We start from the raw sequence: 24,410 nt of genomic DNA on the forward strand, positions 1-24,410 counted from the left end.
TTTTACCGCACTCGTCGGTGCGCTGGACAGGGTCGGAGTGGTCTGGTCCCGCGCTGTCAGCCTGGCTACAGATGGTGCACCCTCAATGATCGGGAAAAAAGCAGGCGTTGTGACAAAGTTCAGAGAGAAAGTGCAATCTGCAAATGGAGGACGTGATTTTTTGACTTTTCACTGTATTTTGCACCAGGAGGCTTTGTGTTGCAAGTCATTAAAGATGGATAACGTCATGAAGGTGGTCATCCAAACTGTTAATTTCATCCGATCCAGAAGCCTGAATCACCGTCAGTTTGACAGCCTTCTCAGAGAGAAAGACCACATCTATGGCCTGCCATACCACACTGAGGTAAGATGGTTAAGCCGAGGTGCTGTGCTGAGGCGTTTCTTTGATTTACGAGAAGAAATTGAACAGTTCATGGAAGAAAAGGGCAAACCAGTGTTAGAATTTCATTCCGCAGAATGGATGCAGGACCTTGCATTTATGGTGGATGTTACAGAGCACCTGCATAACTTGAACAAACAGCTGCAAGGGCGCAACAAAGTTGTCACGCAGTATTATGACAGCATACGTTCTTTCAAGTTGAAGCTGTCATTGTGGGAGACGCAACTTGCCGGTGGTGATGCAGCTCACTTCCCCTGTCTGAAAAATGTGTGCGCGACCCAACATGTGGCAGACATGAAGCGGTTCAAAGATAAAATAACGGGACTGTTACGGGAGTTTGAGCAACGCTTTCAGATTTATGTTTATATGTTTTTATGTTGATGTGCTATTGTTTTTAATTGATTTTATTTTATTTGTATATTTAACCTATTCTTGACTCTGTGGTTCTTGCACTTGTTTGGGGAACAGGATTTCATTATTTTTATCTACATTTCTGCCTGAGAAATGACACCCTGATATAGTTCTGTGATCTGTGAAACAGTTCTGTTAATCACTGAGGCATTGTGTGTTTGTGTGTTCTTTGTCCTCAGAACTTTCAAATAACTTGAGGTGTTTTATGATTAATAGTGATGTTGTGCTTTTGGACACTGTCCTCAGGCTCCAGCTTTATGTTTATATGTTTTTATGTTGATGTGCTATTGTTTTTAATTGATTTTATTTTATTTGTATATTTAACCTATTCTTGACTCTGTGGTTCTTGCACTTGTTTGGGGAACAGGATTTCATTATTTTTATCTACATTTCTGCCTGAGAAATGACACCCTGATATAGTTCTGTGATCTGTGAAACAGTTCTGTTAATCACTGAGGCATTGTGTGTTTGTGTGTTCTTTTCCTTTAGAATTTTTTAATAAACTTGACGTGTTTTATGATTAATAGTGATGTTGTGCTTGTACTATTTTGGACACACTGTCCTCAGGCTCCAGCTTTATGTTGTATGTTGATCGTATTAAAACAAAGAAAACAATCTGAAGTTGTTGTTTTTAAGTTATACAGTGGGGAGAACAAGTATTTGATACACTGCTGATTTTGCAGGTTTTCCTACTTACAAAGCATGTAGAGGTCTGTAATTTTTATCATAGGTACACTTCAACTGTGAGAGACGGAATCTAAAACAAAAATCCAGAAAATCACATTGTATGATTTTTAAGTAATTAATTTGCATTTTATTGCATGACATAAGTATTTGATACATCAGAAAAGCAGAACTTAATATTGGTACAGAAACCTTTGTTTGCAATTACAGAGATCATACGTTTCCTGTAGGTCTTGACCAGGTTTGCACACACTGCAGCAGGGATTTTGGCCCACTCCTCCATACAGACCTTCTCCAGATCCTTCAGGTTTCGGTGCTGTCGCTGGGCAATACAGACTTTCAGCTCCCTCCAAAGATTTTCTATTGGGTTCAGGTCTGGAGACTGGCTAGGCCACTCCAGGACCTTGAGATGCTTCTTACGGAGCCACTCCTTAGTTGCCCTGGCTGTGTGTTTCGGGTCGTTGTCATGCTGGAAGACCCAGCCACGACCCATCTTCAATGCTCTTACTGAGGGAAGGAGGTTGTTGGCCAAGATCTCGCGATACATGGCCCCATCCATCCTCCCCTCAATACGGTGAGTCGTCCTGTCCCCTTTGCAGAAAAGCATCCCCAAAGAATGATGTTTCCACCTCCATGCTTCATGGTTGGGATGGTGTTCTTGGGGTTTTACTCATCCTTCTTCTTCCTCCAAACACGGCGAGTGGAGTTTAGACCAAAAAGCTCTATTTTTGTCTCATCAGACCACATGACCTTCTCCCATTCCTCCTCTGGATCATCCAGATGGTCATTGGCAAACTTCAGACGGGCCTGGACATGCGCTGGCTTGAGCAGGGGAACCTTGCATGCGCTGCAGGATTTTAATCCATGACGGCGTAGTGTGTTACTAATGGTTTTCTTTGAGACTGTGGTCCCAGCTCTCTTCAGGTCATTGACCAGGTCCTGCCGTGTAGTTCTGGGCTGATCCCTCACCTTCCTCATGATCATTGATGCCCCACCAGGTGAGATCTTGCATGGAGCCCCAGACCGAGGGTGATTGACCGTCATCTTGAACTTCTTCCATTTTCTAATAATTGCGCCAACAGTTGTTGCCTTCTCACCAAGCTGCTTGCCTATTGTCCTGTAGCCCATCCCAGCCTTGTGCAGGTCTACAATTTTATCCCTGATGTCCTTACACAGCTCTCTGGTCTTGGCCATTGTGGAGAGGTTGGAGTCTGTTTGATTGAGTGTGTGGACAGGTGTCTTTTATACAGGTAAAGAGTTCAAACAGGTGCCGTTAATACAGGTAATGAGTGGAGAACAGGAGGGCTTCTTAAAGAAAAACTAACAGGTCTGTGAGAGCCGGAATTCTTACTGGTTGGTAGGTGATCAAATACTTATGTCATGCAATAAAATGCAAATGAATTACTTAAAAATCATACAATGTGATTTTCTGGATTTTTGTTTTAGATTCCGTCTCTCACAGTTGAAGTGTACCTATGATAAAAATGACAGACCTCTACATGCTTTGTAAGTAGGAAAACCTGCAAAATCGGCAGTGTATCAAATACTTGTTCTCCCCACTGTATATACCATGATTTTTCCGGTCCGGCCCACTTGGGAATAGATTTTCCTCCATGTGGCCCCTGAGCTAACATGAGTTTGACACCCCTGATTTAATGTGTACTTGAAATAAGCATAAACAGTATTTCTCTGCAAACTCAGCCCCATTGCTTATTGTTTGCGAGTTCCTTAGAGCAGCAATGTGCATGGGTTTCATTGGCCTGGACTTGATCTCCTTGCATTAATCCATTGTCATATTGTACAGCTTGGCATCTATAACGCGAATTGAATATGTTCAGCATAGACTGCATTAGAATCACAAACAGTTTACTGTACTATGATCAACTTCACCTGTGAATAAATGTATACTGTTATAAAGCCCAGTCTCCATCACCCCCTCCTCTTCAGTCCGAGTCATAAGACTGCAAGTCACTTGACAGTCCTCCCTCTAAACTTCAAGTCTTTCATTAAGAAATAAGGGATGACTCAATAAGCCTCTTCTTTAGTGAGTGGTTACAGAAGCACTGTATAAAGGCCCTCTATACACGGCAAAGCAGTACTGTAGATTTCAGTAATATATTTGTGTATCATTGCAATACACTATTAAACTGAATACTCAAATAGTTTGTTTCAACAATAGTATTTATGCAGATTCCAGTGTAAACTTTACAATCAGCCATGGCGGAGGAGAGACTTCAGTCTTATCACTGGACGGCTAATGTCCTAATTGAATCAGATGTGTGGCGGGTTGGGGAGACGTTTGAAGATAATTAAGGTAGTATCAAGGAAAACAGGAGGCTATCTTCAGATCTGTGCAGACGATTCATGAAGAGAGAGAAGACTAAAAGTACTGGGATAATACCACAAGTTTGTACAGACGCATCCCCAAAAGGACTATATCACACATTTTACTGGATAAGAGAAGGTTGCAACTAGTTATTGTTTTTTTAGACAATCATTTATCTAAAAACATTAACTAGATAACGAGAAAATAGAAAGGTCTTGAGGCGCTGGTAAAGCAGTCAAATCAAAGGGAATATAGGATATTGTCTTTGTTTGGAGAGAGACAAAAAACAAGTGATGTCACAGCTTCTATGCCCTCTGCTTTTCCTGTGTCTGGTACCATCTGTGGGTAAGTGGAAGAGAAAGGAGTTACAAATTGAATACCCTAAATTGCAATGTGCAGATGTATCATATACTGTGTGTTTTTGCACGTGTTTATGTGGGAAGCTAATTGGTTAATTGGTGTTTACCTTTGTACAGTGACCTTTGCATTATTACATTAACAACATTGTTTAAGCCCCTCCCACCCATTTCCCCCAACTGTCCATCATAGGACATCAGCTCATTTCCTCTGATAATCTTGCACTGACAATTGTACCTATTAAAAATCTGTACAAACTTTCATTTTACTTTGTTCTTATGTAATCAATATCTTTCTCTTTCAGTTGCTCTGTTTTGCTTCACCTGTGTCTTCCCTGCCATATCCCCACTGGACTGCATCAAGTTCCCTCAGAAGTGTCCTCCAGGTCAGCTATGTATGTCCAGCAAAGCTGTGGGGAAGCGTGGTGAGAGCTCCTTAAGTTACATACATTGTGTGTGCCTGCCTGCATGTTCACCTGAGTGTGTACAAATAACACCATTAATGTAACGCTAACTCGGTCATAAACACATTTAATCTACAGGAGAGTTCAGTGTGACGCTGTATGAGAAGAGCTGTGTCCTCTCCGCCCTGTGTGGCCTGACTGGTGAGAAGTACGCTATGGGCCTCAACTTCACTTTCACCAATGAATGCTGTTCCACCCACCTGTGTAATGGAGCTGCAGCCCCCGCTGCCCTCTACTGGACTGGCTCTGCTCTCTCTCTCCTCTCATTCACTCTCTCACTGTGGTGATTTACCCATCTTTAAAGAAAATGCTACTGTCGGTAAATGTATAAGGAAAACATGACCACATTTAGTTGCCTAGCGTCGTCGAAACGTTTCAAATAGAAATGTGATGAATAGAGCTGGCATGATTCCTTGTTCTAATTTTCGGAGAGGCATGTTTGTTCAACATACCGTATTTCTATCTGTCCGTTCCAAAACGTTGTATTCTGCTGAACGTGGCCCAGGTGTTTAACGCAATAAAGGTGTGCTTTCTGTACATTAAATATGGACAGAGGATATATTTTCCATTGAACTGACCATTTTCTAGAGTTGAGCAAAAATAATGTGCTTAACACTTTTTTTATTTTACATCTAGGCATAGAATTAACAATATCCCACATGTATATGTCATTAAAGTTGAAAATGAGAGCTAACAACGTACAAAGCATTCACTGTATGGATAATAAATTGTCTTGATATAATCTATAATTGTCTATTTGTATTTTCTATATTTTCTTAATTTTTATAGGCCCTGACTATTTTTGTCTAGCCTATCAAAACTTATAGGCAGGCATAACCATCTATTATAATATTTGAATCCTATTGATCTAATATTTTGCCTGCAGTGCAAATGGCCTCGGTGGCACGAGCGTTGTGCGCACCAATAGTCTACTACGTCTCCAACAGGTGTTTTTGATTTTGGCGCATACTGCAAGGAATACTGCCGTGTTCACGTTCTAGTTGGAACTAGGAAACTCGAAAATATCTGACTTACTAACTGGTTATACTTATACACGTGCCGCGATCAACGAATCAGCCAGTCGGAAATGTCCAAGCTTCCTAGTTCCGACTAGTATTTGAATGCGGCATACCTATGGAGATTAATTGACGCAGGGCCTGATTTTGCTCGAGTTATTGTACAGGAATATAGATATGTTTTATATTTTCAACTTGGCCTTTTTGGCCCTTTTGCATTCTCTAAGAGCAGAGGGAGGCTCAAATGAACGCCAGTCATTTATAAAACCTTTTGTGAAGGTATTACTCGCCGAAGACCAACCATCTTACCTCGTACTACCTGTGTTCCAGCACTCAAGGGTGCCGCTGGTAGACAAGGAACATTTCTCTCCAGTCCGTGGTACTGGACACGAACAAATACCGGATAAAGTCAGGAAAATACTGCCCCTTGTGTACGCAACACAGAAGCCCTCTGGTCCAAAAAGTCAAGCACGCGAAGTGATAACACTTTGTAACATCAACAAGATGTTGGTGCAGGTAAAGAAAAACATTTTGGTCTCAGGGGGATCACCGTCGCAACTGACACTCTGAACATGCCAAGCCAATAAATCTACAAATGATTCCCTCATCTTCGAATACGACCTCGGCCTCTGTGGGAGCAAGCGCTCGGTAAGGTTTTCCAGTGAGTGTGTTTGTCAACATTCATAGGCCTATATTTCTCAGAAATACCATCTTGTTGATATTGATATTGGCCTACTTATCTTCAATAAAACAGCTAGTAAATAATCGTGTGGCCTACTCCAACACACTCCGATATGACCCTCCGAAGCTCCAAGGGCCTATCAGGCGAGCTGCACCATTCACCTTGCGAGTTGTCTGTCACTTCAACAGGTGAACTACAGTATTTACACTATTTTATGATGGGTTGATGTTTACCATGAGTGCATGTCACTGGAGGAGTTATCATTGCATACTAAGAAAACTACATAAATGAGAGTAGGTTGGCACAACATTTTAAAAGTTGATTTATAGTCAATGCCAGTTATTTAGATTTGCGTATTTCTTTCCAGATATCATTACTCCTACAAAGTAGGCTACATGCGGAACATGGTACACAAGGTCTCCAAACCAATAAAGAACAGAACCCGTCCCATGCTCACTGCACGTAATGGTAGGGTATAGATGAGTCATTGATCTACAGTAAATGAGGAGTCCTCATGTTATAGAATGTACTTAAATGAGTCCTCAAGTAATTGAAAGATCTGACTACTCATTCTCTCTCCCTCAGCTCAATGGGAGAGACTTGCCCCATCCTATGGGTACTCTATGGGAAAGCCCATGTACTTTCAGGCTGACACGCCTTCCATGTCTAAAGATGGACGTCTCTATGTCCACTCATGTAATGTGACCATCAAGCAGTCACACACCTTCTACGCCTCACTTTACTGTCATTGACCATTTTGGGTAATGTAGACATACAGTATGCCAGATCACTTCTATCAGTATCATTTGCACAGTACTTTGCTTTTAAAGAGGCAATCTGCAGCTGAAACAATAACAAAGAAATTCCCTGCCCCAGTTTTGGCAAAAATCAGAGGGATGGGGCTGGAGAAATGTAACCACTCTCAAATTCATAGACCGAGCTATAGATGCAAGTACTGGCCATCTATGATATCCAAATTATAGTTTTGGGTTCTGATGTTGTACGACAGTTGAACTAGGCTCATGCAGCATTTATAAGTTATATTCTTCAATAATCAATGGGTGCATATCATTTATTTATAAGTCCAAAAATGAATGTAGCAATTGCAGATTGACAGTTTTAAGGAACATCTTGGATTTAACAGTAATCGATTTTCTGCACAGGTGCATGGTTGAGAGCAAAAACAACAGTGGCTCCAGATTCATCCCATATAAAAGGAATGTTGTGAGGTTTACCATGGATGCCTTTCTGTTTCAGGGCATGACAGCAGGGCAGGTATGTTAAGGATGCACATACTGGAGATGCACTAGATTTCCTATGCAATACATGGACTTCATCAAGCATTATAACTACTGAGCTTGTATATCTTTTCCTTTCCCTTGTCTATGCAATTGATTTACTGAGGTCCGCTGACTCTACATTGCATTGGAAGTAGTATGTACAAACTGTAGATTCTGTGCCACATTTCAATCAGCCCAAGCCTCTCTTCTTCAGCCACAGGAGCTCTACATGCACTGTGCCATGTCTGTGGGGAGGTCTGTCCCCTCTTCAACAGCCAAAGCCTGCACTTACGATTCCTCAGCAAGAGAGTAAGCCCTGATCATACTGAAGCTGTCTGATACTTTATCCATAGAGGCCCTGCAAAAGATGATGGAAAACCACTAATAATAGAAAAAAAGTATTTCATATTGCTCACATACATCTTGGTCTGGTCCTATCAGATGGAAGGAGCTGTATGGAGCTTCTTCAGTCTGCTCCTGTTGTGAGTCCACATGTAGCTCTGCTGTCCCCTCTGGTGAGTACCGTGCCTACAAGTCAATCAATCAATCAATCAATTTTATTTTATATAGCCCTTCTTACATCAGCTAATATCTCGAAGTGCTGTACAGAAACCCAGCCTAAAACCCCAAACAGCTAGTAATGCAGGTGTAGAAGCACGGTGGCTAGGAAAAACTCCCTAGAAAGGCAAAACCTAGGAAGAAACCTAGAGAGGAACCAGGCTATGAGGGGTGGCCAGTCCTCTTCTGGCTGTGCCGGGTGGAGATTATAACAGAACCATGCCAAGATGTTCAAAAATGTTCATAAGTGACAAGCATGGTCAAATAATAATCAGGAATAAATCTCAGTTGGCTTTTCATAGCCGATCATTAGAGTTTAAAACAGCAGGTCTGGGACAGGTAGGGGTTCCATAACCGCAGGCAGAACAGTTTAAACTGGAATAGCAGCAAGGCCAGGCGGACTGGGGATAGCAAGGAGTCACCACGGCCGGTAGTCCCGACGTATGGTCCTAGGGCTCAGGTCTCTCAGTTGGCTTTTCATAGCCGATCATTTAGAGTTGAAAACAGCAGGTCTGGGACAGGTAGGGGTTTCGTAGCCGCAGGCAGAACAGTTGAAACTGGAATAGCAGCAAGGCCAGGCGGACTGGGGGCAGCAGGGTGTCATCATGCCCGGTAGTCCTGACGTATGGTCCTAGGGCTCAGGTTCTCAGAGAGAAAGAGAGAACGAGAGAATTTAGAGAGAGCATACAAGTGTATCTTTGCAGTTACTTACTGTTGGGTGTGTGAGGTTATTTTGGTCAAGAGTACTTTTTTGCACTTGTAAAGATGGCCTCATTATGATGATATGAATCATTTTTATTTAGGAAGGCGTTTTCAAACATTTATGCACAAAGCTTTGCCTATCCTATGTTATCACCATCAATGAGTATCAATTTATTTAGTCTGTGTCAGTGAAGAAGTTTGGCATCTAACTCGCTCTGTGTGCTCCAGCCACCACCAAGATGGTCACCAGCAAGTCATGGTCGGTGGAATACAACACGAAGCCTGCTCCGGCCCAGGAGGTGACGACAACCTCACAGCCCGAGGCCGTGGTGGAGGGGCAGTTAGGTGTGAGGCAGGTGGAGAGACTTAAAGAGAGGCCTGTGAAGGGATTTGCTGTTGTGGAAGTAGAGCAGGTCTCTGAACCACACAGAACATTCGAGGAGTTATTTGGTTTGGACAAATAGACAGCAAGTGTGGTCACTGCCCAACGTTCATGTCGATAATTCACTTTGGAAATAAAAAATAAAATAATTACCATCTTGTTAATATTTTTGTCAGTTAAAATGAAAAGAGAGGAGACCAACTGAAATATACAAGTTCCTTTATTAGCATTACTACATGGGTCAATGTTTTATTGCTACAATTGTATGAAACATTCTGTACAATTATACTTTTACAAATGTTAGATCGATTAATATAATAATTGATATAAAGACCTCATAACACAGTTTCACCACTTCCCACACTCAGTGACTTTCCCCTTAAAACCTCTTAAACGTAAAGGCCCCATATTTGGGGACCCTATTTGATTTTTTTGGTTTATTCAATTCAGTCTGGTATGAGAACGGTAGCCCCTATCTACAAAAGCATGGTGTCTGCGGAAAGCTGATAATCTTGGTTATTGATCGGTGCCTTCAAATCTTCGGTATGACGTACTACCATATATGGGCATACGAATTTATAAGGGCAGGCCAAGCCGATGACCTCATTTCAAGATGGCTGTTACCTACGTTCCGGTTAGCTTTGTGAAGCATAAACAAAATTAACACTGAATACATTGATATACATCGAAAGCCGGGACTGCACAGATCATGAGGATATCTTATTTGTCTGTCGTTATTGATCACCAGCCCCGAGAGTCAAAATGTTTATTTTACACATTGTTTTCACCAAACAGCAAACATCTTACAAGGTAAGCTTCAATTTGGTCTGTGTTTGAGCTATAGCTACATGGGGGGTATCAAATGAATCCTTAGGTTGGTAGGAACACATCTAGCATATTGTCAATGTAATCTGATGGTTTTTGACATCTAATGTGCACTGAGTGACTATCGTTGCGGATCAAAAATATGTTGCCTTCTTATGCGCTGTAGGCATCCATATTCCCTGTATGTCCCCCGACACCACCACAATGTTTGAGAGAGGTTGGTGTTGTTGAAATTTAGTTTTTATAGTGAACAATAACTTTTAGGCACATCCAGTGTGCAAAAACAGTGCAATTATCACATTCTGATACTTTGGAGAGGAAATGACACTTGAATGTACCCTGGATACCCCATAACACCACCACAATATTTGCGTGAGGTTGATATGGTAGAAATTGTGTTTTTGTACTGAATAAATGGCATTTAGTGATTGCAAATATGTAATAGCACTGGGATTATCGAATTTACAGACAATATGCCACTTTGGAGAGGTTTAGGGACACTTGGAAACGTCCCGTGACCACACCTGACACCACTTACTAAAACATCTGCCCATTTCTAGTTGTTAGGTCTATTTTTTTCTGATACTGCTCACATGTTGTGGAAGCCATCTGATGTGATTCCAGCTCTAGTCATCAATAATTCACTTATAGCTTGTCAATGAAAGATGACTTTCAAAATAAATAAAATTAAAAAACGGTTATTTTGTCTGTACTTGATCTTGTGTATTTTGAACTATGTAACTCCTATTTATCTTCTGATAATTTCCCCATAATCTCCCAGATGTCTTCTTTCCAAATATACCAAGTTTGTGCATGTCAGAATCACGTAATTACACATGAATAGCAGTTACTTTTGGGTATGTCTATTTAGGCGGAAATCTACATTTTGCCATTACATTTGAGAGGTTTTAAGTCCTTCAATGACCTCAGTCACATATTAAACAAAATACTTACATAATTGAAAAACGTGGTTTTCAAACAACCGAATCACAGGATATAATATAAACTAATTCTCAACCTCCATAATTGAGAAATTGAAAAAGGCAGAACGTTCATGGCAATCCCTTTGTCTCTACTAGTCATCATTGCTTCTTCACATTGTTTACCCTCTTCTCTTTTTCTATCTTCTGGTGCCTCTGCTTTAAGATGTGACATGAGCATGATTGTCCATTGTACAACTCGCATAGCGTTACAACAACGTAATTTAGACATTTCAGACCAGATACATTGTGGATGGTATCTTGGATATCAGTCTGTTTCAGAAAGCTCTGCCAGCCCAACCAGTCTAGTGCAACACACCCAGGCCTCAGTAGTATGAGCTCAGGTGGGAGTGAGTCCCCGGGTGCCTTGGCATGGGAGACCCTGGATACATGGGGCTGGTTGTTGAGTTCCAGTAATTTGTAGGCGGCCCGAAAAAGTTCCCAGGGGACACGGGCATAGGGGCGGCATGTGTGTTCATGAAGTTCATTTTTGGCTGGTGGCTGTGGTAGGACTGGGCATAAGACACCTCAGTCTGATACTTAACAATGCCCCCCTCCCCTCCGTGGCTCTGGTGGGCCTGTGAGATCCCCTGGAAGTCAAACTTGTAGGCGTAGCGCTTGCCGTGCACCTTGGTCATGATGTTCTTGTCGTAGTAGTAGCGCAGGGCGCGGCTCAGCTTGTCGTAGTTCATGTTGGGCTTGCTCTTGCGCTCGCCCCAACGCTTGGCTACCTCATCCGGGTCGGTCATCTTGAACTCGCCATTGGTGCCCTCCCAGGTGATGATGCTGGAGTTGTTGCTGTCCGACAGCAGCTCCAGCAGGAACTGCCACAGTTGGATCTGTCCAGAGCCTAGGAAGAGAAATGGGACAGGGTGTGAAGGGGATGGATGCATCAAAGGGCTGGGTTCTGTTAAAGCAAGATCTGGTTCTGAAATGCTCCTCTTAAGAGTAGGATTGTTTGTAGATTAGTGTAGTTTTATCCATACACACATTTCATTTTTCTGTATTTGTATAGATGTTTTAAATGTTTTTTGCTTGAATATCCTTATCTACTATTATGTATTGATTTCCATTTCATTCTTTATGCGATGTGCACTGCACAGAACACCGGAATAATTATCACCAAATTATCACTGTGAATCATTGTCATTCTTGTTTGTTTCAATTAATCCCGTAAGGTATGGGTTGCCAACTGGCAATTTGACACAAAAATACAATTTAACTCATTCACATGCAGTTTCATTCACGCACCATTGATATCTCCTTCTCGTGGACTATTTTGCTATTGTCAAATCAATCTATGTCCCATGGGTGTCTGTGTCTGAGAATATAACTTGAATAAGAGATGCCACCAGGATTCTAAATACACTTTCAAGTTTGAACTTGTGGTTCTACTTCTGCAAATGTGACCTTTTTCACTGTGTGCCATTGAGAGAGACAGAACGTGGGTGGACCAGGCAGAAACCTACCCACAGGCCTGTGAGCGCTGGGGTCAGGCAGCCTGTATGAACTGTGTTTGCCTGTTCGGTTCTTGGAGTGGAGGGCCTGGCCTTCTGTGAGGAGATACAGAATTCATTCTGTCAAACAGGGTCATTCTGGTCAACGGGAGACAATAATTCAAATGTTTCAGCCTAGTTTTGCTGAGGGCGCGAATGTATAATGCTATCATCTAGGTGGACGTTTTTGTCAATGTGCCATCCCAGACAGGGAATGTATGACTATTAATTGTTCTCTTTTTAAGGAATACCTCTGCTCTCCTCTTTTCTCCTATTCATTCTCTTTTGGTGTGTTACAGTTCATGACACAAAAGCGGACAGTGTAAAGGCCACATTTATCTCCACCTATTTGGTTCACCTGTTTAACATGGTGCATTATGGGATATGCTCTCACCTGGGTTGGCTAGACGACTGCTGATGGGACCTAATGCTTGGTATGGGTCTGCAAGGAAATTAAGGGTTGGAAAGGTTAGATTGGTCTATTAAGACATTGTTGACTTGACTGGTACAAAGGTTATACCACTGTTACAACAAACTAGGATCAGGAAACAAGAGAAAGCAGTACAGATGCACACCTTGCACAATTCTCGGCGGAGGCTCTGTGACTCTGGTGCTGTTTTGATGCTCCATGGGAGAACCTAAATCATAAACAACATGATGTATTTATCAGCACAATGAAAACATGTCGACAAAGTTCTCTGTTTACTCTTAATTTGCTTTATCATTATTATTCCATCTTTAACTACAAAATGCTTGACTTAATGAATGTATTCTGTCTCCACTGTGAAACACTGTGGTAATAATTTCTAGAAAGAAGTTGCCTAACTAATATCTGATACAACTATTAGTATGAATCTGCCTTAGTGCTCACAATAAATGTAAAGCACTGAGAATGAGATGTGACGTCTGTTATTGTACCTTTGGGTACTGCAGGCGGCATTGGGTTCGATGACCAGCTGTTCCTTCTGCCTATCTCTTCATAGCTGTTCTCTGCTCAAAAAGAACGGAGGGTGAGACGAGGTATCCACAGGAAGAAAGTTCAGAGAGTGCTTTTAAGCATACAAGACAGACAGGGTAGCAGGGTAAATAAATCCATTTGAATTCCATCACTTTTTGACAGCATCCCTTTTGATTTAAACAAAACTTTCCATAAAATGTTTTTACATGGAAGAAGTAGTCAGAAAGTGACTTTTTGGACCTGAATGCCAAAACATTTAGGAGATAAAAGGTGCTCAAAGTTGACCCATTTTGCACACCATCTATGAGACATCCATGTCTTCATCACTGGAAAGGATAAACAGTTGAGTTTGATATCAGTTAAAAGCTTATAAAAAGGTTTTTCAAACTGTTTTCAAATAAATGACTAAATAATAAATAATACCTTTAACGTAAATTATCTAAAAACACGTCAACTCTGATTATTTTCTTCATATTTGCATATGTTGTAGCTTAGACCCTACTTTATATCATCTGAGGTTTTTGTGTTGTGCCTGCCATTGGTTGAGACACAACATGCTCTTGAATACAGGGTGGGTGTCATTTCAGTCATAGAAAAATAATGGACCTATCCTTTCAGACCACTGCAATTTAGCTGGTACATCATTGAAATTGAAATGTTAATGTTTACTTCTAATTACTACCACAAAGATGGCCGCCGGTCCACCCACCGTCGAATGCAAACTTAAATGGTCATGTCTATTCTATTATCTATATTTCTATGATTTCAATAGGTTTCCTATGGAGGATTAACAGTATAATTTAAAACAACATATATTCCCATTCAAGTCAACATTTTCTGATGTGTGGACCTCCAACCATCTTTGTGGTACCATTTGAAAGTTGAACTTTCAATTATATTCCCATTTTTGTACATTTACCAGAACATAACACCCACCCTGTATTCAAGAGCATGTTGTCTCAACCGATGGCGGGCACAACACAAAAACCTGAGAATATGTGAAATAGGGTCTTAGCTACAACATATTTGAATATGAAGCAAATCGGAGTTTCAACGTTTATAGATAATTTATGTTTAAGGTTAAATTACATTTTATTTTCAAGAAATTATTAAATAGTTTGACAACACTCTTTGTAAGCTTTTAAATTATAGCAATCTCAACCGTTTATCTTTTCCAGTGATTAAGACATGGACGTCTCATGGTATGGTGGGGTATGCAAAATAGGTCAACTTTGAGCACCTTCATCTCTTGAATGTTTTTGCATTTGGGTCCAAAAAGTAACTTTCTGAGCACTTCTACAATGGGAAAATATGTATGGAAGGTTTTGTTCAAATCAAAAGGGGGGCTGTCCAAAAGTGATTGAATTGAAATGGATTCACCCAGCAGCCATAGAAGGAAGGCAGCATTTTTTTCCGAACACAATCATGGTATCAATAGTTGCTTCTATTTCACCAGATGCATGTCCTTGAGCTGATTACTTTAAAATCACACACAGACGAAGTTATAAGGATCATTTAGTTGCTAATGTCAGCCTGCAGTACCTCGGAGGGCCTTCAACTTGACATACTACATGAGAGGGGTCAACACTGAGCTAACCTGCAACGTCACTTCCTAGAGGAGCTCAAACTACGCATGCAATGTATCCAAAAACTCCTCCGTTTAGCAAGATGGTGACACGCTGAAATCATACTTCCTGACCATCAAATGCGCCACTGAGCATTCCCATAGGAAACAATAGGGTAACGTCATCGATGCTTCATCCATATATTTTTTTTACAGTCTATGGAAGGAAGCCCATAAATGGAGACTCAAAAAGGGTGATTTGAAGCAGTCAGAAGACAAAGGAGAGCTGAAGATTGTCCAGTATTCCTTGGGGTGAGTGTCCTTTTGTCCTGGCCACCTCTGTTGCCACTAGATTGTCAATTGTGTCCCAAATTGGGACCCATACCCCCCCATTTTCCTCTGCCGGTGCAGCTGTTTCCTGTCTGAAACTGACTGTTGAGTCGTGGACTCGTCAAAGAGTCGTCAACTCAGGGAAACACTCCGCCAAGAAACTTTAAAGCGCTCTAAACTATGTAATCTGGAATGGCAACTCAACACTTCATTTTGAATCCATTAAATTAGTCAAGTATTTGATCTGCCTCAGAGAGAGGTTTGAATAGATGATTCCTTCCACAAAAACCCTCCATTTTAATCCCCTTCTCATTTTAAGGCTGTATATCTCAATGCTTGCTAGCTCCAGGTTCTTTATGCATGCAGTTTAAGGATTTTGCACTAAGTCACTATGTTCTTGGTAATGCAGTTATTGTTTTAATGGGCCCAAAATTGATGTCGGTCTCAAATATGAGTTGTAAAGTTAATTGTCTTACCTGATTTAACCTGTAGTCTGGGTTGTTGCTGTGTGTTGTTGGTTGGAGTTGTGGGGTAGGAGAAAGTAGGGCTGCCTAAAAAAGAGATTCAAAGAAGGTTACAAAATGGGATACATAGATCAGATATGTCCTCATGGAGTATGAAAATAGTCATATGAAATGTTTCTACGAGTCCCAGGCCGTAACCCTTACTCTGCCGGAGGTAATTGAGGTGGCCGAGCAGAATGTCTGTGTTGTAGGCGGACGTGAGGCGCATCATATCCTCTTTGGTCATCTTGCAGAGGGCCTTGCCCTCCAGTGTGTGGAAGTGCATGATGTCCACCTCCTCCAGGCTGTACTCCTTGATGGCCCAGTCCAGCCACTGGCGCACATGGTCTTGGGTCCACACCTCAGGGTCTGGGACCAGGAGGAAGAGGAGAAGGACGGAGAGAAGGAAGAGAGATTGGTAAGTTGTGGTAGCAGGAGTTTGTTGTAACTCACACAGACCAAGCATCTCATAAAGTTGAGAAGTTACTCGTTTTATGGAAGTTAAATGGAAACGTTTTTTCTCCTCAAATGAAATTAAAGGTATTTTTTAAAGTACAGTAAGAACCCAAAGATGACGTATGGACCTCATGAATACCCCAAAATATCAGACAGTAGTTGGGAGCTGCCTCTGTCTGTACCCTAGGGCAGGGGTTCCCAAACTGTTTTGCTTTGTGACCTACCAATTGAGGTTTCTTTTGAGTCGCGACTCACCATAAGGGTTGAGCGGTGAAAAAACAGACACAGACCAAATAATAAGTCAAACATATTATCTTGGCAGCGGAGAGAAAATGTTGCAGCTTCAAATCTAATCTCCTACAATTTCTTACAATTCTATGCATTTTGACAAGGCTAATGCTGTGTTCTTATGCTCAACCATGACAAAATCAATGGGGGCCTGATTGTGTAGCTTTTATTTGGTTGATTGTAAATTCTCAAAGATTATAGGGCCTAGGGTCTTCATTGTCCTTGTTTAACACAGCTGTGATGTCATATCCTTGTATTATCATGGCCACTAGAATAGCTTGGCCTGTGTGACTCAGACTAAGAATCAAACCTTGTAGTCTTGTCTATTAATTGTATAGATTTACCACACCTAACGATGTCTCATGTTTGGAATGTCATCTTAGGTGGAATCTCCCAACAATGACTCATTGGCTGGATTCCATTCCAAAAACATGCTCACTTCCCCACAATCTGCTCTTAATGGCTGACTCCCAGATAATGGAAGATAATTTAACAGGTGAAGGCAATATGATGGGAACACCATCCCAGCCAATTCTCTTTGCAGATCTTTGTGTGTCATAGGATCTGGGCACCCCTTTGCTGAGTGTGTTGGCACCTCACCTGCGGGCACTATGACTCTCTTCTCCTCTGTGGCGCTGTTGGGCGGGGTGGCAGTCTGGGGGCTGGCGCGGGGCTCGGGGTACGAGGCCTGGTAGGCCAGCTGACCCCCATCATTGCTGCTCATGTGTCGGGAGCGTTTGGTCACACTGCAGTCCACAGGGGACTCACGACTGTCGAGAGAGGGAGGGAGTAGGGAGATTAGTAATATTCTGGTATGATTCTGTGTTATCCTGTTTCAGTATTATTATGGTGACGGTAAACTCTCTTGAATGTGATAAATATAACATTTCATGAGTGGGAATGTGGTAAATATAACACTAAATGAGTGGGAATGTGGTAAATATAACACTAAATAAGTGGGAATGTGGTAAATATAGCACTAAATAAGTGGGAATGTGGTAAATATAACACTAAATAAGTGGGAATGTGGTAAATATAACACTAAATAAGTGGGAATGTGGTAAATATAACACTAAATGAGTGGGAATGTGGTAAATATAACACTAAATAAGTGGGAATGTGGTAAATATAACACTAAATAAGTGGGAATGTGGTAAATATAACACTAAATGAGTGGGAATGTGGTAAATATAACACTAAATAAGTGGGAATGTGGTAAATATAACACTAAATAAGTGGGAATGTGGTAAATATAACACTAAATAAGTCGGAATGTGGTAAATATAACACTAAATAAGTGGGAATGTGGTAAATATAACACTAAATAAGTGGTATAACTTCTCTCGATGACTGCTAATCCTGATGCGCCCTCCCTCACCTGGTTCCGTTGATGTGCTCTCCTCTCTTCCCAGGGTTCTGTGCTCCCGGCCCGGCCCACTCCGGCTCGGTGGGTTCTTGGCTCTCTTCGGAGGCCTGGCTGAAGCTTCCCGGTGACGTCATCTCGCCCTTCATGTGCATGGTCGTGGCAGCAGTGAAGGGCGGCTCGAAAATGGACTGGTCCTCGCTCACCACGGACAGCGCTTCCTGCCGGCACAGACAAACAGTGGAGTCAGCCGTTACAGTAAGTATGGGCCTCAACTAGTAATGTGATGATGGTAGCCAGGAAACTGCCCACACCTCTGTGAGGTTTTTCCACACTACGTTGAATGGAACACCCATGACGAGATTTCACACCTTAATGAGTCTTGTTCTATTGATGAAGGATTTATTAATTCCTGTTTCTAACTTTGTCATGTGATTGGTGGCTTGAGGAACATTATATGTAAAATAGGATATTGTGGCATGAGGCTTATAAATCACTGTTTTTATTTGATCAATTTAGCTGTATCATAATGTTTGATTGCGGTTACTTGCGGTACATTGGCATCAACGTTTGGAGAAATGAGAGCTTCCGTGATCTTTGTCACAGTTTTAATTCGTTGGGATTGGGGTGGTGGGGGGGAGCTTGGCGGAGTCAGATCAAGATTTCAGACGCTTTCTTTGTGCTGCTTCCTGTGTTTAACGCTGACAAAGGCCCCCAAACTCCAAACCATTCTTCAAGATGGCACTCTTCTGCGCGCGTGTGCGTGTGTGTGCGTGTGTGCGTGTGTGCGTGTGTGTGTGTGCGTGTGTGTGTGTGTGTGTGTGTGTGTCTGTGAGGGCGTGTTGTGTCTATACGGTGGGTAAGGATAGGCCTTGTTGTTGAGTCTTTGTGTGGGTAAGTATATATGTGTAGGTCTAAGTGGGAGTAAGTGCGTGTATGTTTAGAGGACTTCACTATTGTCTTTGCGACTCGTACGTCAGTGCCAGGCTTTTTCGGTGGCCCACAGGAAATCTGGCCCCCATGTGCAGAGAAACCTTTTGGCACAGGCCAAGGGAAAGGAAACAGAGGGGGGCCACAGTGTAAAGATGTGGCTCATTTAAAGCTGGAAAACAACCTAGGGTTGATGAAGGTAGGGGGAGGATTGGGTACGTCGGACAGCAAGAATACACAGCCTTGATTGAAGTTCAAAGTGCCGCTCTTCCATTGTGTTACCTGAGCATTGTAAAGCGTTTTATGCATGGTACACATTTAGTGGAATTTCCTTCTCCAGACTAACACTGACAGGACTGTTAGCTATAGAAACATTGTAGCTTAATTGAACGACATATTAATATATCAAACTGACAATATTATTTCAGTCCTGATACTGAAATGTTAGTACACGTGATAAGTTTGTATTCAGTGGTAAAGGAACAACACATCACAGGTCCTCCACACTTTCCTCCCTGACCGTTACCCTCTCGCTCCTCTCTTTCTGTCACTTTCCTCTGTCTCTTTCCTCTCGCTCTCTCTTCTACTCTCTTTTTTCTCCCTGTCTGTCTCCCTCCTCCTCTCATGTTCTGCTGAGGCCCTGACTGCAGAAGTGAAACTAAGGGCTGAGCTGAAAAGAGGTTGAGGCTGGGCAGCAACGATTCATGGAAAGGGTCATGAGCGCCATTCTCATATTGTAATATTATGCATTAGAGTGATTTGATCAATTGTTGAACTTCTTATCTTTCATTAGGCTCATTCATTGTTTCAATGGCGTGTTTGTGCATTCTCAGCCACAAGCTCATACACCTGCTCTTTCTTTCTCGCTCCCCACCCCCCCTCTCTCACTCCCTCTCCCTCTATAGCTTGCAAACTGACACAAATATATTGAATGCGGCCTGACCGCCAATGCCACAACTGACTTCCTGTTCAATGAGTTTCGTAGAAGCTAGGCCCTGTTGCTGAGGGACACAAAATAGTTTTGAAAACAATTTTGTCTGCACACGCACATAGCATACACACTACAAACACACATTTTAAAGTCCTGTCAGTTCTGCTGTCAAAGTTCAAGCATACACACTACAAACACACATTATCAAAGTCCTGTCAGTTCTGCCGTCAAAGTTCAAATCTTTATTTTCAACATATTTGTGCATTATCACACCTAGGCCATTTTGATCTATTGAAAGGTTTGCACTGAATGTACTAAGCCCACCTAAGCCTAATACTAGATGCTGCCATAAAAAGGGCTGTTGAACAAAATACAAAAGCCAACTAAACCATACACAGGCAGAAGATGTAGGACTGTAAGTTAAAGTCTGTCGTCTCAGGTTCAGCTGCTTAATGGTTGATGGTTAGCAGCACATCAGATAATCATCTTATGAATCAGCCGCATAGGGTGGTGCTCACACAGTTCACGGAATGCCATAGTAACCGATAGTGATACATCCTTGTACCACCACCATGTACAACCAACTGTTGTGAAACATCCTCACATTCACAACAGAGCTCTAGCTCAAGAACCTTCTAGGAGAACTCAAACACAGTGCAAAAACAAAACCAACATTTACTTGTCCAACTCCTGCTTCCCACCTGCTCTCTCTTACAGTTCCTAGATATATCCTTGATTCACAAGGGAGACTGATTATTAGTCTAAACCAAATGCATTGCAGCCTACATGCCTAACTATCATGGTTAGATTCACTTTTGTTCCATATCATTGCTGAAGTCGATTTATGTTGTGAATTTATTTTAGCTTTGATCTGTGCTCATGGTGCCTTTCCATAGAGGCCTCAAATTGCAAAGAGTTTGTCTACCAAGGTGAATGTTAATTGCCAAACAAGAAAAGATTAACTCTGCTAAATATTCAATCATCTATGATTTAAAAAGTAAATGGATAAAAAGTGTACATCTAAAAAAAGTTAATTATGTTATTGTTTATCACATATGAAATGAATAAATAACTGCCTATTGAAACAAGAGTCATATATTAAGAAACTGTTTGTTTTGCTTATTGCATGGGTTGATCACTAATTCACCACAGTGATCTATGTAACATGTGACCAACTCTGTCCTCAATATGGTATAGAGGCCAAGAAAGCAGAAGTAGAGCTGATTTTGCAAAGGCCTGCTGCAGCTGCTCCTTCAACATGCAAAAACGTGGTTTACACAACTTTTGATATGGCAACATCATGGCTTCTATGACATGGCTTTTAGACAATAGAAACTTAAAGCATGTAGCTGCCAAGATAAAGGATACACATGGAGTATGAGCACGGTCGTCTTGGTTATATTCAGAGTTAATTTATTCACATCTAAAACAATGCAGTGCCTCGACACATCCAGTGACTTGATTCTGTTTTGCAAAGTCTCTGTTGCCTTTTTCGTGTCGAGGGAGCGGAAATGTGTGCGGAAAGTCTGAGGTTTGAGACAGGAAGCCTGCAGAGTTCAGATAACGACACCTGACAAGCGCTCCTGTTTGCAGTTTAGGCCACTATATTCTTTAAATAACTTTGTGACAAAAACAATTGACTTTATCTGGATGTTTTAGTAAATATCCATGTTTCAGTAGATGGGCCGTCATATTTAAGTTGTAAAAGTGTGTGTTTGTGTGTTTGTGTGAGTGCGTGCATGCGTGCGTGCGCGCGCTCCTAAATTACGCTCTATATGTCACTGTAATAACATCCATTTTCAGTAACCAGAAGTAGCCTATTTATTCCCCCCCTCAGGTTATCCAAATAGTAGCCTAAGTATGTTAGGCCTATGTGTTGTAATAGCTGTAGGGTATGAAGAAAAGTAATGATCATTTCGTTAACATGTTTCTGGAAGAGATTTGACTTCAGTGGACGAGAAACAGGATGGACACCTGCAATGCGTGTTAAAATGTAGGCTAAAGTTGTTGGTCCAAAACATATACATTTTTATCAATTTAATCAAGTTTAATACAATTACATTACAATTGTAATGTAAATGGTTTATTCCAATGCGTTAGCTACATCAATATATCATCAACATGGTTCCTCAACCAATTTCAAAACCTGTTAACTCATTTATTTCGTTTCGTTATTAGCTTCTAAATTGATGTTTCGTTCTGCAAATAGACTGAATTGATCGTGAGCTTTATAACCTTGGCAGATCATCCATTCGTTTTAGTGCATTTTTTATTCAAAGCTGAAGGTCCTTGTTGTTTTATAGAACAAGCTATTTAATTAGGCTCTACATATTTTTGTCGAACTATTTGTTAACTGTTTGGTTAAATTCACCCTATTATGTGAAAATAATCATCATTATTGCTATAACAAGGAATAACTCAATACGTTATATTTGTAATTGTTGCTGTTCGGTTGTCTTTGTCAGGGTTTGTGCCCCACCTTCATGAGAAAAATGAACAATTGGATAAGTCAATATTTTATCTATTCCAATAACAGTTAGGCTGCAGATAGTAGCCTAATTATTCTCATCAATTTCGGTAAACTTTAGATCATCTTTACATTACCCCATTTTAATAATTCGATTGAAGAAAAATAATTTATTGAAGTCCTTTTGTTAATTGGATAAGATAATCCTAACAGTTATTCATATGTTGTGGTAATGATGATTAATGTTGAAAGAAATGTAAAATATAAAATACCTGTCATCTCACGGATTTCGATCCTCCACTCTATGGAAAGTGGCCTTATATTCCAAATACTTTCCATGACGCCAAGACACCTACCACGAGCGCGCTCCAATAAATTTGTACTGATCAAGATTGCTTATATGCTGTGTAATGTGCCTCAATTGTGTCGTCTTTATCATCAATTGGGACAGGTGCATCGCTTCTTTAAATTACCTGTAACTTTCTTTAAGCTAGCATATTTGCTTTTGACCCAGGAACGTCTGCATAAAACTTGATTAAACGAAACAATTAAAATCGCGAGTTTTGCGCGCCCCTTTTTACGCGTGCAGTGCTGGACACCATTTCGTTTTTATCGGAGTGTAAAGATGTAGTGGTTACTTGTGTTATTAAAGAGCCGACATACAACCACGAACGGGAAGGAAGAGGAAATTTTGTACAAGAAGGAAAGAGTGGGGACCTCGCATCACCGCTTTGCCTCTCTCACTCAACAAACAGAGACGTGCTAACCGACTCAGTGGGTGGCTGCGTATCGTTTTCACAAGCGACAATAAAACCAGTTCAATCGCCTACCTTTATCGTACAGTCCATTGTAGCAGTCACTCAGTCGTTGTTTCTCATTTAGTCATTTAAACACGTTATAACTAGTCTGGAAAGCCTGACTGAATCGCATCAACCCATGCACAAGCGCATTTACCCTTTGGCGCAAACCATTGCAGCAACAATTCTCGCTTAGTCCATAACCGGATGGCAGCTTTTTTTCTCTCTCTCACTCTAAATTGGGAAGTGAAGTCACTCTAACAACGCATTAGGGCTGGGTCCCTACTGGTGAAACGAAGTCCTTTTTAATTTCTTAGAACATTGCACACAGAAACCTGCTGATTAGCCTACAAACCAACGATGACAATCTTCCTAATCTGACTGTGCGTAAAAGTTGATCAGGCTGATGATTGGACACAATTAAGGTGCAGAGCTGTTGGGCTTCTGTAGGCTTTGCTCCGAGTGTTGTTATCGTCCAGTAATGTTTAGAGAAATATTTATTGCCATCATGCATTTTGCGGTGCACAAACACATTGCATCATGTGTGTTCCACGCAACATGTCATTTACAAATGAATGTAGGCCTATTTCTAATTTGTTCATGGACATTGTTGAGATAAACACATTAGTTTGACATTCAAAAGCCTGTTGCTGGCAACTTTCTAAACTTGAATAGCCTCACCATAATAACCATAGTGGTAATTAACATTGTAGAGCCTTCCTGTAGTTTTTCTAAATATGACTCCGGAAATTGCAACTGATGTCAAAAAATCTCTGACCGCAAACTTGCACACTGTGATAAAAAGAACCTCCTCACAAAGTATGTTACAAAGTTACACCATGTTCCCCTTAGAAATGTTCTCTGACAAATAACCATCTATCGTCGATGTAGGAAAGTGCATATTTTAAGGCCTATACTTTTTTAGTCTGCAAGTATAGATGGAGACTATAGATATGGCTATAATAGACCCAATGCACTTCATTGAGGTTGAATGTAAACGGTGACTTTACACAATTCGTAATACATTGTTTTATGATTTAATTGTGTGCAAAGATAGACAAAGTGAAAAAGAAAAAGTGAGTTTCTGTATTTTCATAGAAAATATTTGTTTTTAATTATCAATTTCCATGGGTTTATCATGAAAGCTATCACACATTGCTTATGCCTCAATCTGGCTTTAACGCATGCATGGAGTAGGCTATACCCACTTTATTTTGTCTATCACCATAACGTGTTCAGAACATCGAAACTTTCTTTGGACTTTTTATGTAAAAATAAATAC

The 24,410-nt window shown here is 41.1% G+C and overlaps 2 protein-coding genes and 1 pseudogene across 5 annotated transcripts; 2 read left to right on the forward strand and 1 right to left on the reverse strand.

Moving 5' to 3' along the window:
* Positions 1-4,093: 4,093 nt before the first annotated feature.
* LOC311139991 (uncharacterized protein) lies at positions 4,094-4,907 on the forward strand (the record flags this gene model as incomplete). The annotated part of the gene is made up of 3 exons (XM_084174972.1): positions 4,094-4,145; positions 4,462-4,581; positions 4,699-4,907. The coding sequence occupies 3 exons, from the start codon at positions 4,094-4,096 to the stop codon at positions 4,905-4,907; spliced, it is 381 nt and encodes a 126-aa protein (XP_084031098.1).
* Positions 4,908-5,813: 906 nt separating this feature from the next.
* Positions 5,814-9,322, forward strand: LOC311139703 (zona pellucida sperm-binding protein 3-like; annotated as a pseudogene). The gene is made up of 8 exons: positions 5,814-6,284; positions 6,391-6,506; positions 6,686-6,786; positions 6,904-7,079; positions 7,482-7,593; positions 7,793-7,907; positions 8,040-8,113; positions 9,087-9,322. The product of its transcript is annotated as a zona pellucida sperm-binding protein 3-like (transcript).
* A 120-nt stretch (positions 9,323-9,442) lies between these two features.
* Positions 9,443-23,322, reverse strand: LOC311139916 (Friend leukemia integration 1 transcription factor-like). 3 transcript variants are annotated; one of them, XM_084174914.1, is made up of 10 exons: positions 23,162-23,288; positions 18,019-18,224; positions 17,241-17,410; positions 16,062-16,265; positions 15,870-15,944; positions 13,460-13,531; positions 13,117-13,179; positions 12,936-12,983; positions 12,515-12,598; positions 9,443-11,895 (listed from the first exon to the last, which is right to left on the reverse strand). In XM_084174914.1, the coding sequence occupies exons 1-10, from the start codon at positions 23,177-23,179 to the stop codon at positions 11,372-11,374; spliced, it is 1,464 nt and encodes a 487-aa protein (XP_084031040.1). In that variant the 5' UTR covers positions 23,180-23,288; the 3' UTR covers positions 9,443-11,371. The 3 variants fall into 3 exon arrangements, with proteins under 3 accessions (XP_084031040.1, XP_084031042.1, XP_084031041.1); XM_084174916.1 differs by lacking the exon at positions 23,162-23,288 and adding an exon at positions 22,604-22,751; XM_084174915.1 differs by lacking the exon at positions 12,515-12,598 and having other exon boundaries at positions 23,162-23,322.
* Between the last annotated feature and the right edge of the window lie 1,088 nt (positions 23,323-24,410).

This window comes from Coregonus lavaretus, assembly GCF_964263955.1.
Source record: "Coregonus lavaretus genome assembly, chromosome: 13".
NCBI lineage: Eukaryota > Metazoa > Chordata > Actinopteri > Salmoniformes > Salmonidae > Coregonus > Coregonus lavaretus.

What these genes read in the sequence shown, in the direction of transcription:
- LOC311139916 (XM_084174914.1), bottom strand. An exon ending in GAGAGTCATAGTGCCCGCAG is followed by an intron (nt 16,266 to 17,240) that starts GTGAGGTGCCAA and finishes TCCTGGTCCCAG; the next exon opens with ACCCTGAGGTGTGGACCCAA. An exon ending in CAGTCGTCTAGCCAACCCAG is followed by an intron (nt 12,599 to 12,935) that starts GTGAGAGCATAT and finishes ATCTCCTCACAG; the next exon opens with AAGGCCAGGCCCTCCACTCC.